This window comes from Meleagris gallopavo, chromosome 1, assembly GCF_905368555.1.
Source record: "Meleagris gallopavo chromosome 1, MGAL_WU_HG_1.1, whole genome shotgun sequence".
Taxonomy (NCBI): Eukaryota; Metazoa; Chordata; class Aves; order Galliformes; family Phasianidae; genus Meleagris; species Meleagris gallopavo.
Genome location: NC_139404.1, coordinates 10,209,152 through 10,235,002, shown reverse-complemented (window position 1 = coordinate 10,235,002; position 25,851 = coordinate 10,209,152). Strand labels below are relative to the sequence as shown.

At 34.5% G+C, this 25,851-nt stretch overlaps 1 protein-coding gene across 5 annotated transcripts in view; it reads right to left on the bottom strand.

Annotated features, from left to right (window-relative positions):
• The window catches only part of CACNA2D1 (calcium voltage-gated channel auxiliary subunit alpha2delta 1), a 353,910-nt gene that overhangs the window by 41,839 nt on the left and 286,220 nt on the right, over positions 1–25,851 (bottom strand). For 3 of the 5 annotated variants that reach the window (XM_085216402.1, XM_085216374.1, XM_085216379.1), the window contains exons 13-19: positions 11,629–11,707; positions 9,336–9,385; positions 7,685–7,774; positions 5,991–6,059; positions 5,078–5,152; positions 4,041–4,115; positions 513–569 (exon numbers count right to left, since the gene is read on the bottom strand). In XM_085216402.1, the coding sequence (XP_085072528.1) occupies positions 513–569; positions 4,041–4,115; positions 5,078–5,152; positions 5,991–6,059; positions 7,685–7,774; positions 9,336–9,385; positions 11,629–11,707 (495 nt within the window). The remainder of the gene's footprint in view (positions 1–512; positions 570–4,040; positions 4,116–5,077; positions 5,153–5,990; positions 6,060–7,684; positions 7,775–9,335; positions 9,386–11,628; positions 11,708–25,851) is intronic. The other 2 variants (XM_085216387.1, XM_085216397.1) reach the window with 1 other exon arrangement.

Here is a 25,851-nt window from a genome sequence, read left to right as displayed (position 1 = left end):
AGTCTAAGAAATCAAATGTAAATAACAAGTGAAACATATGTCCTAGTCTGACTTCAGTGGAGAAAGCAAAAGCTAAATGGCTCAAATTCTTATATGTTATATACTGTACAATAAAACTAAGCAATAAAATCATGAAAATGACCCTCTTAACTTAGGGTTTATGCAAGCATAGCCAGCACAAGTAGTCTCTCTCTCTCTCTCTCTCGCTTTTTTTTTTTTTTTTTTCCCCAGTCTTCACATTCATTTCAGTCTGAAGATAATTTTTGCAGCACGGCTCTAATTATCACCTATTAGTAAAACATCATAATTTAATGCAACGCCCTTCACTACAGCCAATAACATGTTTTTTATTATTTAAACACAGAAGGATGCAGGCTTCATGCTTTGGAAGCTGTTTGTCAAAGTAAACAGTTCTCTAGTTAGAGTTTTCCTAGTAAGCAGGACAGAAGCTTTCTAATGTATTTCCAGGCCTATGCAATTCTAGTGCACTAATCACCTCCATCCAAAGTTACCTGTACATGAGGTCTCCTTTTTCTCAAATTAACTTTTGGTATGCCCACACCAATTTGCTGAAGTAACAAAAAAGCAGTAATTTACTTTTTTACACTATTAATAAACAGACCACTTGTAGAAATCTTTCCTACACATCTATATTCTACAGTGCAAGTGTACTGGAGTCAGGGACTAACCCTCATTCTGCTCAGGAGTTCTGAACTCAATGTCAGAATTGCACATAGGTTTTGTCTAGAGAAACAAAAAACAGACAAATTTTAAATAGTGTGAATTAAGTCAACAGAGCTTTCCCTCCCACCATACTCTGCCAGAACTAAATTGTGGAAGTTTCACCTTTTGCACCCTTTGTTTACAGTTCTATCTGCTCTTAAATCTACCTTCCTCTTACATTTCTTTCAAAAATGTAAACCATAGGACCAAATACTGGACCATACTGAAAGCATGTGCAATTTTATAATTATCATTTGTTGGATTTTGATCAGGACATAATGAGAATGAAGAAAAGAATGCTAATCCTTAGAAATTATAAAAAAAAAAAAAAAACACAACATAATTATCTGCTGCTTTTCAAATCTTATCTAATTAGAATTTATCTTGTTAGCATACACTTAATTTAAACTAACCACTCAATCCAGCGGCTACATTTATTAGGCGAGACACCTGCTCTTTCTCAGGACAATGAGAAAACACAGAGTACATAGGCAGAAAAATATAAAATTATTTGTTTAAAAGTGTCATATAAAATTATAAATACATATATTTTAATTAGTTTAAAACTGTATTAAACTGAGAGGTTAAAAAATATTTCCAATGTTATGCTTTGACATAGTTTTCATGCACAAAACACAAAGGAAAGTTCCTCAGATTTTTTACCTGTTTTCAAACTGTCTTTCTAAAATTTTTTGTCAGTTGTAGAAACAGATTAACAAGTTCAGAATTTCTAAAGGCTTTTTTTGGTGTGTGTGTGAGATGCTACTGCAAAAAAAGTTTCCCAAAATATTGTGTTGAACCAGTTTTGATTTCAGATAAGATTTTCAGACAGAAAAGCATTCAGAAGAAGGTACTACTGAAAGTTTAATACACCCTCACCTCTTCAAAGGTAAAGACGTAGTTATGTTTTAGCTTACATCTACTGAAAAATTGCTGCCAAAGAGGGTTAAGATGTTGTTAGTTAATATGTTAATGGCTACCAGGATGTTCAATTAAAATTAATATGACATGTTAAAGAAAGTCCATGAGTTCTAAATACATCTTTCTTTATAGTGTACCTTAGTTTTAAAACGTAGTTCTTGTATCAGTCTGTATAGCATGCACCACCCCAAACAAACTGGGAGTGAAAAAGTCTAGCCTGTGTAACTGTTAATAACAACAACAATAATAATGCATATGCTTAATATTACATTTAGACATTATTCTATCACATAAAACACATCACATAAAATACCATTTTTTCAATATACTCTAAATCTATATTATTCTATATTGTTTTAATTAAAAAAAACCAAGGCATCTGCACAAAGAAACCATGACAATTAGTTTCCTCATAATCCTCTGCAGTCTGTCTAGGTTTAGCTGGAACTGAATTTTTCATTCTCTAACAAAAGTTATTTACTCCTTAGTGTTACACTGTAGAATTGCACATGAGGTGAACACAACCTGTATTCATTAGTTCCTCACAAGATGATGCCTAAAAGAAGACTGCTACATTGCTTCATTTTATATTCCTTCTGCTAACAAAATTCTAGTTTTATTTGGAAAAGGTAAACTACCTGCCACTATCTGAATTTCTATTAATCTCTAGGGAAGAGAATGATGCAATTATTTGTCACAGAATAATTCACTAAGCATAATCATCAATTCAAAACTTCTAGTTTTTTATCACATACTGAAAATCAAATGTGTATATATAGAAAAAGAAGTGCTTGTAAATTTTTAAAACCTAAACAAAGTCTGTCTTTTTCTTGTTTTTCTTTTTAATGGGGTATTCTTGAAATAAATCAATAGGGATACTCCATCAATAGCTAAGATCACTCCTTCTCCAAAAGTAGCATGTTGTTGGTGTTTTCCTACACACTTGGCAAAAGATTTCAAGCACATTCATTACTTCAGAAAGTTAATTCACATATTCATAATTCAAATTCCCTCGTCTTGAGAATTAAATGAATTACTAAAGTAAATGAATTCTTCATTTATTCTCTGCCACTGGTAGTTAAATACTGTGAAATACTGAACAAAGAATTTGCTATCCTTTCTGTAGCTACAGTAGGACATTCTAGAGAACAAACAAGAGAGGACAGTTGCCTTTCTTGCCTCAAGTTGTACTCACAACTTGCATTTATCTTGCCCAGAGATTGTTCAAACTAAGAAATTTTAACACTGACATCTGAACTATGCAGATATGTTCTTTGATGTTCAGTACTTACGATTCATCATTAATTCTAGATTTTTTATTAATACACTATCCATACATTTCTATCAACCCACAATGGTTTTATTTAATTATTTTTGTTAATTCAGCTCTAACCATTTTTCTTTTGTAGAATGATGTATTTGTGCATTGTGAACAACTTGAGGACAAAACTGCTCAAAGTTTCTTTCTCACAGAATAAAGGCATTTTGAAATATTCCACTAAACAGAAGACTTATTGACATGGAGCAATCTTTCACTAAAACAGAGACCAAGGTTTTGATTTCTGAAAAACATTCAGCCATTCACCTTGAAGTATCTCATTAAAGCCAAGGAGGCAACTTCCACAAGGCAATACATGTAATTTATCAGTTCATACAGGATTAAGACTACTATTACTGGATATGAACCTAGACTGAAATTTGGGTCCTAAAGTTTACTGAACTCTGAGGAAAATTACATCCTAATTAGATTTAGATAGATTTTATGTCAGAAAGACCTTTCATAAACTGAATTAAAATCTAGCATTCTGGGAAAGAGTAAATGGTCTGATCCACCCCAACTCTGCAGCTCAGGTTTCATCTCTGGTAAATAGAAAGTAAGCAAAGAAATAAATATGAAAATACAAGTAAAAATAGTGTGTGCTTGTCCCTGATTTCTGAGGTTTTGTAAATATTAAAGTTTAAATTTCTGAAATAAGAAAACATCAAATAATAAACATATGCTAGTAAACTCCCTTGAGTTTGCTTCAATGGCATCTTGTAACACAGTAAAACTTTTTTATAATATTATACCTATCTCTAGTTGTTTTTTTGTTTGTTTGTTCTTTTGTTTTTCTTTGTTAATACATATACTGAAATACTTATTTCATATTTATAGATATCTGCATAAAATATACATCTCTCTTACTTCACTTATAACAAAATTTAACAAAAATCAATGGTCATCTTCTTGCTACCTAAGCGGATTTGGATGATGCCATACATACACCACAGATTTTCCTGACACCCCACAATGGAGAATTCTTTATTATTTTTCTCTGATAGTTTAGGCAGTTCTTATTTGTTCATGTTACTTCTCAGAATGTCCCCATATTACAAAATTAGAAAGTTTCTCATACCTTTGGTTGAAGATTTGGGTGAAGTAGCACATACCCATTAGGATCAATTGCAAAGTAGTATCCATTTGGACAAAGCTGAAAGAAAGAAATGAAGTTTAGCGTAGTAAATCCTTAAGTAATAAAGAAAGATTAACCAGTAGCTTTCCAGAAATAGTTACATTGAAGAAAATATATTGCTTCAGGCATCATGAAGTATGTGAGATATTAATCCAGAGAAAAGTTTTAAAAAAATGTTTACTTTTTTAGAATCATAAACTTAGGAGAATAATTTGTGCTGATCTGGAGTTCACAAGGCCCACTCCTTCACTGAAAGAAGTGTACTGAGTTTGCTCACTACACAGCTGACCTCTCCTATAAGGAGCTATTGCTGAATTCTGTTCAACTTGTCCTCCATTACGAACTCCGCTGTTCCTTTCATACTTTTTCAGGCAATCTGCCCAAAGACTGTACTGTGGCATGGGATTTTCTAATCCTAGATGGGAGACTCTGTACTTGCCTTTGGTAAAATTCATGATGTACTTTTTTTTCCCCAGATGTAGTTTCCACAGTAATGGACATTTTCTTAGAAATTCCCTAGCTAGATGTCTAAATATAGAAATCAATCATATTGAATAGTGTACAGACGGACATATATTTAAGAATCTTTCTACAAATAAATGTCCTCTAAAAATGATAAGCATTATTATGATAAGTATTATTATTATTATTAGCTATAGTTAATTATATACGCTGGACTCTGGTAAGAATCAAGCACTCATCTGAACAGCAATGCCTAAGGCTATAGAATAATAAATACTTGGAATATATCCCCTAGTGTAAAAGTTAGCTTTTACAGATGCATTCTGATGCACAATTCACACAGAAGCCTGGGTTTGCCTGGTCAGAAAATCTACAACAACGGAAAAGAGTATATGAAAAGAAGCCTACTGGTGTTTTGACTCACATCCAATCATTGCTACATGACTGATGAAAGAGCACACAAAGAAATTGTACATAAATCATATATAAAGAAAAAACTACCAACACAACCAACTCACCGTAAATCGAGGTGTCAGCTTTTTTATGTCTTCCAGAGAGACATCAACACCCATTACTCCAAGAATCAACTGGTTCTGACAAAATTCCAAAATATTAGGTCATATTTGACATATTTACAATACAGGATAACTGAGAGTCAGTGATTTTAAATTTTACTTTCTTCTTTTGTTTGGCAAAAGTACTTGAAAAGTTGCCTATTTACTACTGGGCCCATTTAAAATATTTTTAATAATAACTAATGTGATTAAAGATAATATGCATAATTTAGTACAGAATATAGAAGTTATTTCAGAAGATGATAATGCATGCTTTCCTGGATGAACAAACTATAAATGCAAGAACAAAACAAGGAAAACATATTGTTTGTCAAACTATTATAAGTTACTAGCATCCATATAGACCTATTAATACATCCTCAGGATGCTGACCATTAAATTTATTAGACTGTAACAGCACTAGAAAAACTTAATACTTACATCTTAACCTGTACCCACAGTGCTATTTTTTATAATCATTACAACTAATTCATTTAAACTCTGCATCATTGCCTTTTACCCTGAATTGTCACAGCTTCACAGATTTGTTATATATTTATCTGGGCTTCCCTTCCTGGCAAGGCCTAAAAAATGTCACTTTCTACTTCCCATCTCCTGAGCATTTTGCTCATTCACACTGCCACCAGGTCATAGAGATAAAACAAGGAATGTCATACCCTGAAACTCAGAACAACAAAAGGAGTGACCTGAACTTTCTTGTTCCCAAGATGTTAACAGGGAACTAGAGCCAGCCAACCTATTTATTTCTGACATATAAGACAATTAAATTGTAGAAAGTTCTATTGAAATATACATTTTTCTAGGAGTTTAGCATTAAATTTAATTGTTTGCTTGCTTGCTTTAAATAACAGCTTACTATTTTTCCGTTTTGTTCTTTTGTTAGATTGAAGACAGGCAGAGTTCCTGTAATCACAAGTCCCAGCTCCTAAGAAATAAACACATACAGAGGGGATAAAAAGACTTTTCAGCTTAGTAACAAATATTCAAAGGGAAATATGGAATAGGAAAAAAAAAAAAAAAAAGGGACAGTCATACAGGAGGTTGCTTAAGATAAAGGACCATTGTTACAAATGAACATTGCTAACATTCTAATTGCTGCTAACACCAAGACTTGAGAAAAAGCCTGTATGGAAACTAGATATATTTGTGCCCTCCTCCATGATGGATTTGAAATCCACAGATATCAAACTTTACCTCTGATAGCTTAGTATGGGTTGGTTTCCACCTAATAAATATTATTACTAAAATGCCCTATTTTTTATAAATACATATGTATCCACACCCACAAATATGCCTATGATTATATACACACTTACAAACATGCTTACAAAGCACACTTATGCAGGAAACTTGAAGGAAAGACTGAATTAACCCAATGAAAACACACAGTGACATGATAGAAATTTTCAGATGTCACTCTTCATTAAGCAGATCTCTTTCTTTTCCTAGTTACAAATTTAGCTTTGGCTTTACAACAGGATATGTACAGAAAATAAGAACTTTCGTCACAACATCCTTTAAATTTCCAGTAAGTACCTCAACAGTAACCAAGGAAACATGGTTAATGAACTTCTGGTCATTGAAATTCCGAAGAAAAACGGGTTCCCCAGTGTGTCGTGCTCAGTTCTATGATGTACTGATAAAAATTTACAATAATGCTGACTGACAGGAAGATGTGAATTTTGACATGACATTAATGACCATGTGACCTTAAATAGATACATGGTTCCAGATGACCATTTATTTTTTGTCTAGATAGAGTTACTCAGAAGGAGGTTATCTAGGGCAACAGATTAGATTGCTACTAATAATACTTTGCTGTTTGCAGTTCCCAGTTCCCTGAATATGTTTGTTTTACAAGATTTGTGATATGTTTAGCAGTAAAGAAAGTATTTCATACGACTTTTTGTTTATTTTGTAACTATATACACTGTCCAATTAAAGAAATCATTGCTTTTGAGCAAGCAAGTAATTACAACTATGGTAATTTAAAGATCCATGTTCAAAATTTGTACTAATACCCAGTGAAACTGAAAGGTTTAATTCTCCCTTGAGTGCCCGGGGAAAAAAACAAGAACAAAACAAAACCCTAATACAAAGCAAACAAACAAACAAAAAACCCTTCCCCTCCCCACCCCCCGACACACACAAACACAAAACCCTCCACAGCAGTAATATAACTGATGATCTCTACTGCAGCACAAGTATAAAACTGGAAAACTGTTTTTTGTTGTTGTTGTTGTTGTTTGCTTTTGTTAATTTGTGGACATTAATGACTTCCACCTAAGATCTGTGTGTAGAATTGCTTTTCTCTGCTAAAGCCGAGAACAGTAATGAAAATACCAGAAGCAAGCAAAAACCAGCACATTGGCACAAGCTGTTCAGAAAGTTGTTCTGTTGAAGTGTTCAGATGCTGGAAATGAAGGAATATTATGCTTGGAATAATAAAAAAAATAAGTCCTTAGGACTGTGGAGAACTATGCTAACTGATATCCTATGCCTTTCTTCCGAACAGACCAAGAATTTTACTTTAGTAAATAACAGTCATACCAGAGCATCCAGATAGACATTTGTCCATTGAACCTGTTTGGCTTTCTCTCCAGCTAACACCATTGGCCTTCCCAAAACATCCAGATATTCCTGCCAAAAAGTGTATAAATTTTTCAGAAAGCAGTTATTAGATTCATATCCAGAAACAGCATAAGAATACTAATAACAGTAAGAAAATAAAAGCAACATTAAAAAAAAAAAGAAAAAGATTAGTGAAAAATGTCAACATTCACCACTAACACAAGTATGTTAATTACATTTTTATTTATAATTTTACTACCCAGCATCTCAGTCTTCAGACTGCAGTATGCACTGCCAAGACAATTCCTGTATTTCAGTGTCAGTTGCTCTATCACACTTAGACCATATAGATCTATAACCACTGCTCTCCTTTCATGAATTGAGGATTACAATTATATCTATTCAAAAATTAGATGTTAATGTCACAATGAAATTATGGGCAGATCACAGATCCTTCAATTCAGAAGAGATAGTGGAAGGTGAGTGGTAATCACTATGTGAGGTCCTACAAGAACCTGTATAACTCCTATTGAAACTAAACTTTCAGAATTTTAAACGTGCATAGTTCTTGTCTCCCTTTAGTTCTGCATTGCAAATAAAGCTGGTGATCTTAAAAGTTATAAAATTTCTGGTCTGACTTGGGAACGGTTGCCATCAAACTTCTTTTACTCTTCAAGTTTTCCAATCTGTCTTAAAATATTAGGGATATTTCCTGCCAGACACTATATGGAAGAGTTTAACAGCATTAAACATTTAACAGTAAGGACTCTTACTCAAGCCAAAAAATGATTATTTATTCATTTTTTTTTTTCAAAAACAAAAATGTCATAGCTGGTCTCACGATAACTGCTATGATATTTCTTTACTTTTCTGGATACGCGAATTTTCACACAACAGAAAAAAATATCTGTCCATCTGCACTGTCAGTTTGGATCACATCATGTAATTCCAGGATCCTTAATTATCTGCAGTTGTGTCTTCTGAATTGTCCCTGAATTTTGAAGAGGAAAAGCTGTCTGTCCAGACTGGTTAGACCAACTCAGGAACCTCTCAAATAGTTGGGACTGTATCGGGCCACTGTTTCTGCTCAGTTGTGTTCAGAGATTTTATCAGATTTATGCCCTTATACAGACCCTCTGCCTTCTCCATGCAATGCAAATCTGTCTAGAAAGGTTATATATTTATAAAAAATTTCCAGTTTTAAAGAACTTTATGAAAATTGCTGCCAAATCTCAAGATCAAAGAGGAGCCATGTAAGTCAAGGAGGAAAACAGAGCCTAGAATGAAGCCCTAGTCTGAAAAGTGTTACAGGATGACAATTATTTCAAACTTTAGGTTGTGTGCATGCGGCCAGCCAGTTTTAGAGGATGCTAGCATGACCTGCATGCATGCAAGCCACTGTGGGCTAGCTGGCCAGGGTAACTGAGATCACATTGTAAATTGGTTTACTGTAACTGTGCAGAAGGAAAAAATAAATGAGAACATTCTATCAGAATAATACTGCATATGTACATGAAAACTATAAATTTTTCTCCTTTCTTAATGTACTTTACTTTGGAAAATAGTTTAGAACAGAAATTACCCTACTTTTTGTGTTACAACTGTATCTTCATTTTGCAAACATTCTTACCTGGGTGTTTATTCTTATCGCTCCAATGGATGGAATTTCATAATAATAGCCTAAAATGAGGAACAGAAATAACACTGTCTTAATATAATACAATTCTAGTTTCTACATCTTAAGGAATTTAATTTTACTCATAATTTCTAATTAAAACCTTATAGAAAGTACCATGTATGAATGAAACACTTTTTTTGTCAGTGCCACAGCAACATACGGACACACATGCCATACAGGCCAACTTAGTTACTCTTCAGCAGCAAGACTGTATTATGCATTTATTTTGTCTTTTGTTTTTAAAACTGGGATAATGTACTGAATTTGTAGTCTTCTACTCCCAGTTACTTTGAAGGGCCAGCATATATATAATGATGGTTTCAAAGCACTGTGATAACAACAGAATTATATGTTGAATGCATGTATTTAAGAAAGCTAGAATAGCTAGTTTGTTGCAGTACTGAAGTTTAGAGCATAAAAACATAAGGCAATCCGGAAAGAACAAAAAACTGTATCCAGCATTTCTTCTAAACTGAACATCAGAAATGTTTTTATCTGTTGGGGAATGGCTGCAAGAGCAGGGCGGCCATGAGAATATGTACGAGCATAGCTGGTGCAGCGGCACAGAGTGCATACCCATGAGAAAATACTAGGAGTTAGATAGGAGTCACAACGTCCTTGGGGCAGCATGTAAACAGCGGGCCCACATCTGCAGCTGTGCTCTGTGGATGTGGGGGGGCTGACAAGTAAACTGGCTTAGCAGCACAGGGGTGAATGCTGACTGAGCATTGGTTAAAGCTGAGCAGCCCACCTAGCAGCCAACGTTGTGCACCAATAGTAAGTGAATACATGTGTATTGGAAACCCATATAAACCCTATGTGTGCAACAATAAAGTGAAGCTTGATCACGCATTTTGAGTACGTCGTGCTTCCCTGCTTGATAACAATCTGATTAGGACACTATCCACAGCACTTATTTATTATCGATATTATCTCTTATTTGTCTGAATTAAAAAATATTGCCCATATTCATTAATAAGACTGAAAATAAAGAGAAATAAAGCTCCTGATCCAAGTTCCAGCTTCAGACCACAAATCAGAGGGAAGGAGAGCAGAATAAGAGAGGCAAGAGGAATCAGGTTTCTCACATACTTTGTCCTAAGTAATGTGTGACTTGATAACAAATTAAAAGCTTTAAGAAAAAGTTAAAGAAAAATTTCTTTTTTGGATGTGCAAACAAAGAATTCCATCAATTTTGGAAAGATGAGTATGATCATTTTCCTTTGATAATAAAATGACATAGGTGATAATTCCATAAGTGAGCTGGTCTGAATTTATTTTAAGAGAATTTAGTTTAAATGCACATAATATTCAGAGATAAAAAGACATTACTTAAAAAATTTGTTCAAAAATCAAATACTGATTTTCTATAATTATCTAACAATGCAATCTACAGAACATCTTGCATAATTTAAGTCAGCATTCTGAAAGATTTATGAGGTTATGATACACATGGGGTTGAGGTAAGCTATAAATTCTTCTCTATCACTACTCTTTCTATATCTTTTTCTTATGTTTAAAAATTTATCTTCTGCAGTGTATCTCCGTTTATATCTTGTCTCCTTCCCTAGTTATATGGTGTCTAAGACGCTTTCTTCTCACACTAATTCTGAATGCATTTTTCTACATTTTTCATGCTGAAATTTTAGGAGAAAGAATTTTACTTCTTTACATTAATTCTTTTTTTTTTAATTTCTCTTGAAAAAAATCATAAATTTAGGATGCACTTAGAAACTAAGGAATCACAGAAAGAATAATTATGATATTTTCTTATAAAACGAAAAAAAAAGGGGGGGGAAATTAATGTAAGTCAGCTGGTGTCTTCTAAGTTTTGGAGGAAAAAAAAAGAAAAGAAAAGAAAAGAAATTCAATCAGCCAAACAAACAAACAAAAGATCCTTTGTCCAAGCTCCTTAATATAAAACAAGTTTCACTAATTTTCTTATCTGTCATCAGTTCCAAGTTTCCATAGATACCTATTACATGAACAACAAGCAAAACTTACCCATAATATCTTACTGTTATTATAATGAATACCGTAATAATACTTTGCTTACAACACTGTATTATATAATAACAAATAAACACAAAACTTATTATTTATCTACACATATATACACATTTCATCAACTTTTGTAACTGATTAAAAATAGAAGAAAGCTACAAGTTAGGCTGAATAAAGACATAATTTTTCAAGAATGTTCAAGATATTGCTCCAGCAAAGAAAAGTTTCAAAGACAAATTACCTTTATTTTCACAGGCCATCCACTGAATAGGTCCTTTGTCATAATTATGTTGACCAACAGAAAATGTGAACACACGTACCTAAGCATATATAAAAAAAAAAAGAAAAAAAAGACACAACATAAAACTTAACTAAATACCATTAATTAGCTGTGATTCTCAAGTTAATGATTCTTGGATTTTTTTTTTTTAATATATTTGAAGCAAAAAAGAAATCTCTGAACTTCCAAATTGAATACAGTAGAGTCACTGGCATTATGACATTTATATATTCTACTTTGTCCCACCAAATAGAACTCATTAAGAATTTTCTTTCATACATCTCTCATGCTTTAAAGCTCTAATACTGGTTATTCTCTGTAAAGCCTTTGAATTTCTTTTTTAATTTTTCTAGTGCATTTACTTTAACACTTCTGTCTTTTATTAAATTAGTTGCCATTATCTTCTATCATACTGATAAATTAAAATTAATAATAATAAATTAATGAAATAAGAAAATAATTAAAACCCATAATGTTTGTATGTAGATTAAAAATCATACAAGATGCAGAGAAAAGCTATATATATATGTATATATATATACACACTATGTTTCAGTTTCCAACAGAATATTCTGCTCAGAAGCTGAACTTTTCTGAAGAAGGTGGGAAAAATATTTTCCCAGCAGTTTTAATAAGCTGATAAATATTTCTATGTCCCTCTGAAGATTATCCTACAGCCACGCAGTCTTTCCTTTTCAGGCATTTCTTCATGAACCTTTAACTTTACCACTTCACTTTGCAAAACACAGATCATAATATGAAAACAAAATATGAATTCCTTTCCATGGGATTGAGTAACAAAGGACTGCTTTCTTTAAATACATTAAATATAAAGCTGCATAGACTCCTTGAAAACTACTTTCTTATTGATGCTAAGTTTTTAGGTTGCATTCATTCAATTTTTCTTCACTTTATTTAGTATGTGCTACATAAACCTTTATTTGTCAAATAAGCAACAGAAATTGAGTGACACAGTCAGAGCCAATGTATTAACCAAGAGCTATAGGAATAGTTCCAAATCATCAGTCAACAGGTATGAATTGGTGAAATTTTATTACTGATGACCCTTATATGGAGGAAGGGCAAACCAAGCTTTGCATTAGACGTCATTTTAATTAGGAATATGTTTTGATTTGCTCTGTCTGTACAAACCCTTTGTTTCTGCTTCTGGTAGAATTAAAGCAACTACTTAGAAATGATTTAAAAAAATCAAACAAAAAACAACAGAAAAATATTGAAGTTTTAATAAAACTATCCTATATAAGGTCATTTCTCAATAACAACTCAAACCAATTGCCATTTTAGTTACACAGACAGGTATGTGAGTGATTATGTGTCTGATGTTGAATTTTGTTCTCATAGTTTGTATGGGCAGAGACAGACGAAAAATACTTCCAATTACCTTGAAAATATCAGTATTGCTAGTACGAACATAACTTCAATATGTCTGCATCTCATTTACTTTTTTTATTATGTATCACATTGTAAAATCAAGTTTCATATGCCATCCCTCACTTGTTCCAATTTGTTCTTGACCTTTTTTACAAAGTGCCAGCTATAACCATGCTAATGGATCTGTTTCTATTTAATTACCAACTATTTTTTATAAGTTAAAGATCACATTGTTTTATATCTGTATCTCTCAGCTCACAACTCATCTATGACACTTCTGTTTTTTTGGGGACTCACAACTGTTCCTGGTTTAGTGTTCACTAAATAATTAAGATTACATTATTCTTAAAAATTATGGTGAAACAAGACAAAATCCACTAAAGACCACTAGCTAGATGAGTGATCTGATGTCTCTTTTAGATTAAAAACAACTAATTAAGTATAAAAGAGTCATGTGGGTTTGCTTGTGTGTGTATAAAATATGAGGCAATTAGACTGGATCATCTACCATTTGATCTCAAATATAAAATTAAAGCACTGTGTTGAACTCAAGTTGTGAAATGGTATGTAATTTAGGGAAAAGAAGCAGCATGTTAAATCTGCAACTAATCTATAAAGAATTCGGAATTTAAATTATTGACAACAACGAGAGGATAATATATCTGATTTAGTGTTCCTTGGATAATTAACAGAGATAAAGAACTGCAATGAAAATTTGAGTTTTTAATTGTTTCTTGGTTTGGCAAGAAGGTGGAACATTCAAAAGAGTTTTCTTTTTCCCATTGCCTCATCTGGAATTGAGTAGAATGACAGACCAGCTGGAAAAATGAGTCAGAAAGTCAAATTAACAAGCCAGTTTTAGCAAAAAAGCATGCTCTGTGCTAACATTTTCTGTGACATGATACAGTGTCAGCCAAAGGACTGAGATGAATCTGTGTATACCTTTTTCTTATAGACATCTCTCCAAAGAAGACAGAAGATTTACAAACTTAAAAATAAATAAATAAATAAAAGAAGATAGGTTTAATTACTTTTACAAGGAATATTGTGAATGAGAATAGATATAGATATAAGCATCTCTCCCTTTATTTGTTCCTCCTTTCAAGTTTGGTTTCCACCAAGTGAGTGGATTTCTAAGTTGAAGAAAACTGCCAAGTATCTTTGATCCCTAGAAGTTGTTTTTCATCTGAAATAGCCACTGAGACCTGCTATTTCTTCTCTGTACTTCTCTAAAAGATCTCAGATCTTGTGAACACAATAGGTTCCAGGGCTCTTTCACACAGGTCTTCTTTCCCCAAACCTTTCCTTACAGAAAATCCAGCCTTACAGGGGAGATCCATTTGTTCTCTTCATGTACAAAAATAACATTCAAATTATTAAAAAGTAACGGAAGAATTAGAAAAAAAGAAACAAAATTAAAACCAAAATAAAAGATAGGCTGTCTGGTTCTCAATGGGACTACTGAAAATATAGTTTTTCTAGAAAAGTCATACACTCGTGATGAAAAAGTCAGATACGGTCTAGAAACTTTTCTTAAGTGTAAGAGTCATAACTTCTACCACCAAGACTTCAAGTCTAATAATATGTCTAATAATATGTATTAATTATTTGTATTTTTCACTATTTGAAACAAGTCTTCTATCATTATTATTTATTTTCAGTGTAAATAGTGTAGAGTAAAGCAATATCTTAATTAAAAATTTAAAATATTTAGAACTATGTGAGTTCAGATAATGAATGACAAAGAAAAAGGCTGCCCAGAGAAGCTGTTAAGTCTGCATTCTTCAAGGTCTTCAAGACCACATTAGATAAAGCCCTGAGCAACCCAGTCTGATTTAGTCCTGACCTTGTGTTGAGCAGGACATGGGACAAGAGACTTCCCAAAGGTCTTTGCATCCTGACTTATCCCACAGTCCTTTGAAGGATATGAAAGGAAATAAATGAATAAAAAAATAAAAATCCAACTCTCAATCAGAGAAATTTCCTATCAGAAAGAATGCTACAGAAAGTAGAGGAAGAAGTACTGTATTAAGAAACTTAATAATCACATAAACTAATTATTTAACTAATTATTTATTTTCCTTTTTTTTACTTCAAATTTCTCTCTACAAGAAAAAAGTCTCATAAAGATCAGTGTGAACAGAGGATTCTGACTCCTACACATATGAAGTGATAAAGGCGCTCGAGAGATCTGTGAGGAAAATAGAAATGAAGAGCTATACACAAATAAGCTGGTTTGGTTACAGATGTCAGTTGCCTTTCTTTCCCCCCCCCCCTATTTTATTTCTTCATTTTGCCATTGGAGTAACATGAAGTAATAAGTAAAATGAATCTCACTATTTTACCACAATTGTGTAGAAGCATGAAAGACTTTTCCCGACGCTAGATAAACAAACTGAATCAAAAAATGATCTGATCAGATAATGTAACTTAAGTTTTCATGACAGTAAGATTTCAGACTATATTAATTTGAGCTTTGTAACTGCAGATAAAAAGTAAAAGTTTTTTTTTTAATTACTATTATTAAAAACCAAGAGAAGCTGTAATAAAGAGGAATTAATAATTCAGTAATTTCAGCTTCATCTAGGAAATTATTTTTTCCCATTAATGTGCTTATATAGATTATCAGATACAGTGAAAAATTGTTTTAAGTTTATATCTAATAGGTATACTTCTCAAACAAGAGTAACATACCAAGACTATTATTCTAAATAAAATTGCAAAACTGCTTTTCTATACCTCATTATGCAGTCTGTCTCCTAAATCCCTTGTAAGCATATCTTTTAAACCACTGAATTAATTTGCAACTCTTCTGCTGGAGATGAGGGAAATGTTATGGCGTTTTCTAGCTATCACAGTGATAATTCTCAATGTGTTCCTTTCCTTACAGTCTTTACATCTTTGACTTATCCCCATAACTGAACAGAATTTTGAAGATGATTTCAGATTCTGCTATGAAGTAGCTAAGACCAAAAGGCATTTATGACCAATTTTAATGAAAAGCGCAACTTCAGAGTTATCATCTGAAAACCCTGCAGGGTAACTAGGTTAGCCATAGGAAATGCCAAATGCTGAGTTTCACCTAAATTCTGGTCCATAATCTTTTGTCCTTGTCTTTGACTGCTAGATTCAGAACTTCAAGGGATATAGTCATGATGCATTTGGGTTTTATCAATAAAAGTAAAGCAGCTTTGTTTTGATAGAAAGGACAGGGAAAAGAGAAATAGAAGCTACATGTTCAGGAGTATTGTTGACAGTGATGTGCTAGAGGTAACTTCTAGGGTCCCTTAGTCTATATTTATGCACTAGATAAATTGAGACACAAATCATTTTCTTTCTCAGTCTGTAGGGCAAATTATGGCTCACATCTTTATGGCTACATTATTTTGCTTTTCTCCCTCCCTATCCCAACCCCCCACATCATTTGATCTCATTATGTTTTGGGATCAGCTATAGGTCATGCTCATCCCTGAACTGAACTCCTCAAGACAGTGTTTGAGAGAGCTGACTGCCAAGGCCAAGAACCATACCATTGAGTCTGTTAACAATTAAACATTATGGATAATTCTGGACAGTTCTTCAGACTGCATGCTGACCTTGGTTTATGGATACGGGCACAGCTGTGGAATTCAGTCCTAAGAAAAAGGCTTGTTTTCTTGTGAACGACTGAGCAGCATTCATCTTTTTCAAAACACCCATGACAGTGCCTCTAACCTTTTAAATGAGGGCTTAAAGCTTCTCAGTTTAATCAAAAGTTGTTACTGTTACTGCTCTGAATACCAGGCCCAACAAAGTTCAGAAGTCGGAGACTTAGGCCTTTGTATGTGATGCTTGGACTGTCTATGCATTTATTTAAAAAACTATATTAAAATGCTGTAATGCATTTGAGAAAACACCTTCTCAAGTCTTTCCACGATTGAGTCTCTGGGATCACTTCCAATTCAATCCTTAACTCCAAGCTGCAGTGATAACTTGTAAATTCCTAGTCTAATTGTAATCTTTCTAATATAAATCCTTCTTTGAAAAATGAAAGAAAATTGGAAAATCTCCTCTGCTTTGGATATGACTCTAAATTATACACAGAGCAAAAAGCATTTAATGATCTTGCTATTTTGGAAAAATTGACATAAGTACACCGATGTATTGTGTGGTAAAATACAATTGCTGGTTTTCCCAAGATTTTTTTGTTGCATCACAATGAAAACATATCTGCATTAAAACAAAAAAAAGGGGGGTATTTTCTAGTGTAAAGCTTGAAAACACTATTATACTATTACAATTTAACACTCTAGAAAATTTGAGAATTACCACATCCAGTGAACTGAGAACACAAAATCATTTGTACTGTTCTATATCTTATTAGTGCCACCTTGTGGAACTATAGCAACCAATTCCTAACCCACTGATGCTAGCAGTTGATGCTCCTTCTTGCTCTGCTAGAAGTACAAAGGTTTAAATACCTTGCTCATATAAACTATTCTACCTCTGTTAAATCAATTATAAGTAGATTGATGAAACACTGATGATGTGGTCATTTCAGTCTTTATGTTGTTAAACCTTCCATGAGACAAAAGTATAACAGAAGTAGAAACTGTATTAGTCCATCCTGACAGAAACTTAATATAGAGATATTACATGATAATGAGGACGCTATGTCCTCTGCATCGAGCTGCCTACATATGTAAAAAGCAGTTTCTAATATCATTGTTTTTCCAGCTGTAGGTACAAGTCAGCTGTTTTATTACCTTTTTACAACATTAGTCTCAACAGCAGTTAGAAAGAGAAAAGCTGTGACTTCAAAAACAAGTTGGATTTCATTATTATGTGCCTGAACTTAGGTTTTAGAGTCAATTTGGCTGTGACTATCCTAAAAAAAATTGTGCTTTGGTCAATGCACTGGCCTTGAGAGAGTTGAGGAAGTTCCTGAGACAGCAGAGTCCACACACATGATCACAAACTACATTTTTGCTTTTTCCTTTTGTCCTTTTCTTTGGTGCTCATGGGAGCATTGCCAGAACCTTAGTTGAGAGTGCACCAGTTGGCACAGGCTGCAAACCTCAAAGGTCTAACTAACCATACATATGATTGCAAAAGTGTTTAAGCCCACGTCCTTTCCCAATAGAATTCATTAATATAAGTGATGCCTTAAGACACTGAGGCAGACATTTGATGTCACCAATCATGTAATGCAGTTACTGTATGCTTAACACATCCCACTGAAAGTCATGAATTTATTTCATCTGGAAGAACCTGAAATATCCCTGAAGTAGTCTTCTGTGGTGTGGATTTGCAGCTGTAGTTCTAGGTGAAAGGGTGCTGACATACTAGCAGCTTCTCCTGCATTACTGACTTAGCTCTCCTGAATGTGCAGACCACACCAGACTGCCCTGCCCGACACTATCTCAGGAATAAATGGGAGGCAATCCTTGTGAATCAAGTGATTTTCCAGCCACTCACTCCATCTCCAGGTCATTCCTATTCCTACCTCAGATTAAGAAATTACACTATCAGCTTTTTCATGGTTCAACTGTTGATTATTTACTTTTTCCACACAGGCTCTATTTACTCAGTTGACTTGTTTCCTTCTTTGGTTATCTTAATAACGTTTCTTTGCTGAAGCAGAAAACAACTGAATTTCTACTTTCCCTAAGCTAATTCACCCAGACATTCAGCATTTAGCATTCCCTGGAGAAAAAATCATTTTTTTCCTAAGAATTCTTTGTACATTTGGTTGCTCATATTGGAAAGCAGACAAAGGAGGTGACAAAGTATTTCCCTCTGTACTCTTGATTAAACGCATTTTTGGCATTTCTTTGATTGTCAAAACAACACTTTGAAGGAGATGAGCAGCTGGAAAGGACCACACTAATTAGAGGGATATTCACTGTTCCTGTCATGACACCAAGCCTTTTTTTTATTATTATTTTTTTTTATTTGAAGTATTTAAAGGAATATTTAATATCCCACTGAACATATTCTATCTAATGAAGTTATTTCAAACTCTTGTTTTTAGCAGTTTTTAACTCTGCACTGTAGAGTAACTATTTTATTCACTTACCTTTTTAAAAAAAAATTATTCAGTGATCTTTCTTTAAAAAAACAGTACACTTTGGCCTTTGTATAGTTACTCTCTCTACTATTTACTCCCACTACACTAGTTTTTGTACAGCTTGGGAAGTAAAACAAAGTAGTTGCAAATACCAAACAGAGAGACTTTTTCCCTTGTTCATGTGCTGTTTTTTGGAGATCAGCCTTCAAAAGGAACATTATCCTGGAACAGTCTTAAGAGTGAGAGATTTAAGAATGAAGATTCTGTAAGTTTTGTTAAATTTTTAAGAGAAGAAAAAATGTTAAGCAATTTTATCTGTGGAAACTTGCCACTACCACATAAGACTGGGCTTAGGGCAAGCTGACCTTGTATCTATTGGCAGGTAAAACATTTCTTTATGGAAACAAGCTGACACTGACGATGCCTGATTTCAGCAACTGGCAAATGTCCTAGCATATCTGAAAGACTGAGTCTTATATGCAATCATGTATTAGAGAATGTCCTTCGCAGCTAGCAATTAATGCAGTCAGTGTGCATACTAGCCATTGTGATTCTTGCCAAACTGCACCTGAAATCTCAGCATTGTCTTCAAGAAACACTACATACATCTCATCTATATGACTGAAAGAGATAGTTCCTTCCTATACTGAATGACACATATTTTCATTACTTTTGTAATCAGCTTAATAAACTTACCTGTAAGGGAAAAAAATAAAATGAAAGACTACAAACAAACAAAAAACAAAAGAACTACTACATGTAATCTGCAGATAAAACCAGAGGGCTGTCTGTAGTCCTGGTGTGTCCAACAGCTTGTATAAGGGTTTTCGTTTATAAATCTAATGGCATGTTTTGCGGGGAGAAGAGTAAAGAACTGACATTTTAGGTAACAAGACATAGGACATATATCAGTCTATGTGAAGTAACTGAATTTTAATTCTTTGCCATAAAGTCTGGCTTTTTAATGAAAAGAAGAAAAGAAGCATTTTCATCCTTACTTAAATATGCTTCTTACAGAGAAATCTACTAAAAACAAAATACTGCCTTTAGTTTTGTTTTTAAATAAAATAGCCTATACAAGACTGCAACAGAAAGCTCCGAGGTTATTGTTTTCTTAGCATCATAAAAATCACAGAATCCTTAGATTTGGAAGAGACCTTTAAAGGTCATCTTGTTCAACTTCCCTGCAATGAACAGGGACATCCACTGCTAGGTTGCCCATGGCCTGATTCAGCCTCATCCTGGAAGTCTCCAGGGGCATCCACCACATCTATGGCAACCTGTTCCAGTGCCTAAACACTCTCATTGTAGAAGACTTTCCTTATATCTAACCTAAATCTACACTCTTTAAGCTTGAACGACTTCCCCTTGTTCTGTCACAACAAACGCTGCTACAATCTGTCCCCTTCTTTCCTGTAGCTCCCCTTTAGATGCTGAAAGGTTGCTCTCAGGTCACCTCACAGCCTTCTCTTCTCCACGCTGAACAGCGCCAGCTCTCTCAGTCTGTCCTCATTTTTCTGGCCCTTCTATGGATGTGCTCCAGCAGGTCCATGTCTCTCTTGTACTGAGGACTCCATACCTGGATGCAGTACTCCAGTGAGGGTTCACCAGTGCAGAGTAGTGGGACAGGATCACTTCCCTTGCCCTGCTGGCCCACTTCTTTTGATGCAGTCCAGGATATGGTTGGCTTTCTGGTTGTGAGGGCACATTATTGGCTCATGTCCAGTTTGCCATGGCAGGGCTGCACTCAATTCTTCCATTCCCCAGCTTGTATTGGTAGTGGGGGCTGCCTCAACCCAGGTGCAAGACCTTGCACTTGGATTTGTTGAACCTCGTGCAGTTCATCTGGGCCTACTGCTCAAGCCTGTCTAGGTCCCTTTGGATGGCATCCTGTCCCTCTGGTGTGTCAACCACGCCACACAGCTTGGCGTCATGAGCAAACTTGCTGAAGAAGGTGCACTCAACCCCACTGTCAATGTCACTGATATTAAAGAGCATTGGTGTCAGTACTGACCCTTCAGGGACACCACTTGTCACTGATCTCCATCCAGACCTTGAACCACTGACCACCACTCTCTAGACTTGATCCTGCAGACAGTTCCTCATTGAACAGTCCACTCATCAAATCTACATCTTTCCAATTTGGAGAAAAGGATCTTGTGGGGTACCATGTCAAAGGCCTTACTGAAATCCAGATAGATGACATCAGTGGCTCTTCCCTTAATCTCCAATGCAGTTACACCATCATAAAAAGTCACTAGGTTGGTCAAACAGGATTTGCCATTCATGAAGCCATGCTGGTTCTCCCATCTGCCCTCTCTGTATCTCATGTACCTTAGCATAATTTCCAGGAGGATTTACTTCAGATCTTTCCTGACACAGACATGAGACTGACAGGTCAGTAGTTCCCAGGGTCACCTTTTTTATCCTTCCTAAAAATGATTGCAATGTTGCCTTTTCTCCACTTGCCAGGGACTTCACCTGATTGCCGTTACTTTTCAAATATCATTGAGAATGACATGGAAACTACATCAGTGAATTCACTCAGGACTCTGGGATGCATCTCATTGAGACCCATAGAATTGTGGATGTCCAGGTTCCTCAGGGGGTCACGAATCTGATCTCTGCTTACAGTGGGAGGGATGTTGCTTCGCCAATCCCCTCCTACCAAGCCAAACATTTGAAGACTTTGTGATGAGCAGTTATCAGAGAAGACTGAGGCAAAAAAAGTAGTTAAATACCTCAGCCATCTCCTTGTCTGCTGTTACCAGCTTGCCTCTTTTATCTACATATAGGACCAAGAATACAACATAGACAGTATGCATTATACAGTTCATCACCTTCAAAGAGATGGCTTTATAAAATGATTTATAAATAAACACAATTCTTTCTTGTTAACAAGATCTATTAAAATAAAGTCAGAATTGTTGAAAAAACAACACAACAAAATGATATTTGCAGCTTGCCCTCCAAGTACTTGGGTCAGTATGGATTAAATTTCTTCTTTTGCAGGGTGCTATGAAGCACAGAACTCCCATGTAAAACTCTTCAAACACTGAATACATCACCTTGAATTTGACACAAGATTAACTTGAATATGATTTCAACTAAACTTACTGGCTTCAAATAGAGGCTCAAGATAGAAACAAGAATGGAGATGCATAATAGGCTAAGAATTCTATTACTGCATATGGAGGCTGATTCTGCTATGAAAGATAACAATGTTTTGTGTGTGTTTCCTCTATCTTTTTTTAACAGTAAGATCTATAAAAATTATTGCAAAAACCTAAAAAAAAAATTAAGAGCTCACTCTTGAATGTCATTTCCCATAGCCATGTAAAAACCACATTGCAAAGTAACTTCCTTCTTCTTCTTATACTATTCTGTATAGTACTTCTAGTTCCATGCAAAAGACTAAAGGACATGATTATTACTCTCCTGAGATATGACAGAACAGGTTTTAACCTTTCATTTGAAATTAATCATGACTTTGAATCCAAGTCATTTTCTGTAAAAAAGCACTTCATTATCTTTGCTTTTCATCTGTATATTCATCTGTAACTTTTTTGTATGTATTTTCTTACTTTTTGTCATAAATGAAATATTTTCTTTTCAAATTTTACAAACAACTGTTGCTTAATTGCCTATAATAATTGTTATTTGATAATATTTCTCAGACAGTGGTCTCTCATTTCAGGTATTGATGTGCTCTCCCACCAGCAGCAGTCTGGAATAGTTTAAGTTGCACAGGATTTCTACTTACATAAATGAAGTTCACAGTACATCCACACTTTTGATTTGTCATTTCCTATTTCATATCCCTTTCATATACTGTCCTGAGTGCACATGTTCCTTGTTATCAGAATGAACTGAAACTTTGTTTCTTGAAATTTTCATTTCCCTCTTCACCTGTCATCTGTTTATACTGCTGCAGATATACAACTTGTCCTACTATCTGTTTGTTTCAGATTACTACATGCTTACTACAAAGATTGCCATTCTGTAACTTCTTCTTTTCCGTCCCAATATGAAATCTCCTACACATTTCCATTTTTTTTTTTTCCTATCAGTGCATTGGCCAATCTTTTCACTGAAAGATGTTCCATTCCATTTGAAATGTTCTATTATCCCATCCAATGGGCTAACTCTCAACTAGTGCTCACTAGAAACATAAATTTTTAATTATATGTGCTCATGCTGATAAAACAATATAATGGGAAACACAACTCTTGAGTACACTATAGAAGCTTAGGAATATTTTTTGTTCTAGAAAATGTCAAAGACTTTTTTTGTCTGAATTAATTAAAAATCTGGAAGGAACAAGATAGTTGGATTGAAGGAGCAAGAACTGATTTTGGATGGTATGGCATTTTGTTCGTGTAAATAAGTAAAATGCAGTCCCATTCTCTGATTTTCATTCCATAATAATCATAAAGTACTTTCTATATTAAGTGATATCCTATCCCTGTTGCCTAGATTAATCATTTTATGCCATCTGCAGCATAGACCTGCATGTGACACCTCGAATCAATATTAATGTAGTGGTTTGTAACTGAAGATCAACAAAAATAGACATATCAAATAGTCTCCTCACATCAAATATGAAAGAAACAAGCTGTCAGTTGGGTCTTATGTAACACATACATATGATTCTAATATGACTGATAAGATTGCTTTTCAACAAAATTACATTAAAAGTTTTCTTAGCCTTCTGCAGTTCTCAGCATGACCACATGGATTTTATCTTGCAAGCAGACAAAAACGCCACATGGTAACCCAGATGGTCTCATGATGATATCAAAACAGCAGTCTAAAGAAAAACTCAGTACCAACATGAAGCCCTGTGGACATAAGCATGAAAAGGCTTTTCTGCACACTGATCTTCCCAAAATAAATCCTCAGCTGCCCTGCTGCACTTTCTGCTGCGCTTCCTAAGCCTGCAGCAATCTTGCCCAAAAAATTTATGTACATATATAGAACAGCATGGGAGAGTTGACAGATAAAGGGAAAAGTGGGTGAAAAGGTGACAAGAAATGGATAGCAATTTCTTATTGCAACTTTATGGGGAAAAAAAAATAGAAAAGATTTTATATAGTCTAAATGAAAAGGCATCATAGAAAGACAGTGTGGGAAAGGCTGTGGCAGACTCCTCAAATGCAACAGCATTGCCGAGCAATGGACACATGCCAGGACTACATCAGTGCAGCTTCCTTCCTAAAAGGATATGTTTTAAACATTTTTTTTTTTTTAATTATCATATTTCTAATAATCATTTACTCATTTCTGAATGGAGGAAGGAGCTTTACACTACAGGTAACTGTGTCTCAAAACTTAGGTAAATGAGGAAAGATGTGTACCTGATATGACACTTAAAAAACAAAAACAAAACAAAATTATTTCCTGGATTTACACGTTTGTCACCTTAAACCACCTAGTACTGTGCAATTTAGTTACTACTGAAGTTTTTCCAAATAGTAACTGTCACAGGAGGAAGACTACTGATATGGAATATTTATATTCATTAATTAAATTACATTAATCTATGTTAGGAACTGAGAAGCTAGAACTACTGGGTTTGTTCTGAATCCTTCATAGATAAGTGGGGCTAAGAAATTGGTAAAAAATAATAATTTACCTTAAGAATAAGATATTTCCGCAGCAAGCTCTCTACTAACAGTTGCCACTTTAATTAAAAGGAAAAAAGAAAGCATACAACAAAAAACACAAGGGACTGACTGCGAAATGTATGAGTACTGACCCAAATTTTACCCAGAATGTTCTAGCTTTACCAGTTGTGAAAGCCACAGTGCATACAATAAATTAAAATTAAGAGCTGGACACACTCTTAAGACAGAAGTGACTAGAGAAGGAGCCAGTGAGCCAGTTCAACCAGCTGGCTGGAAATGGGATGATTCTTTGTACCATCACTTCAATAAAATTCACGGCACAAGGAGGCTGTCTAGGGAGAAATAACAGCTTCTGCCTCTCTAAAGATCACAGAAGGCAAATGCAGGATGGCCGAGACAACAACCTAAAAACTGAAAGCTTAAAGACTGGCTTAGTACTTTTGCTATTTTATCTATGAAATTATGCGACATGGTATCCAGACAAACTAGAACTTTGCTCACTTCAGTCCTTTATTTCCTTAGTGCTGTATCTGTGTCACAGATCTGGTACACAGAAATGCAAGAGCTTTGACACTTTGATAGTTGTTAAGCCCCATGAGAGATTGATATTGGTGCTGAGAAATATACTGTTTTTATTTTCAGCTTCGTGAGTAACTCTAGAAAGTTACATTTATTCAGTCTGACACCTAGTCAGAATCCCATGGCTATCCCAAGTAGAAATGTCATCAGCTTTCTCAGTGGTCATTTGTAATCAGAAATAATGCTTTCAGGCTTGTCTGGAATGACTCATCTACTATTGCCTAGATTAACACTAAATATTTATCTTTTTTATTCATACCGATATGCAGTTGCACTATAATAGAGCAATCCAATGAAAAAAAAAAAATGCTTCCCTCCTCTGGTAAAGATAGCAGAAGGAATTTTTATTTTAGAAGAATGTTTTGCAAATGTTTCCTTATAGAAGTTTAATTATATCATTCAACAGAAACACTGAATCTGTCACATTTGAAAGAAGACACTAGATAGTCCTACATTTCTTTGTGGAACTTCCCAGGTTGGAGCCTCCTCACATTGGGCTTCTATCACTGTAGCAGCTCTGTGCCCACCACACACAAC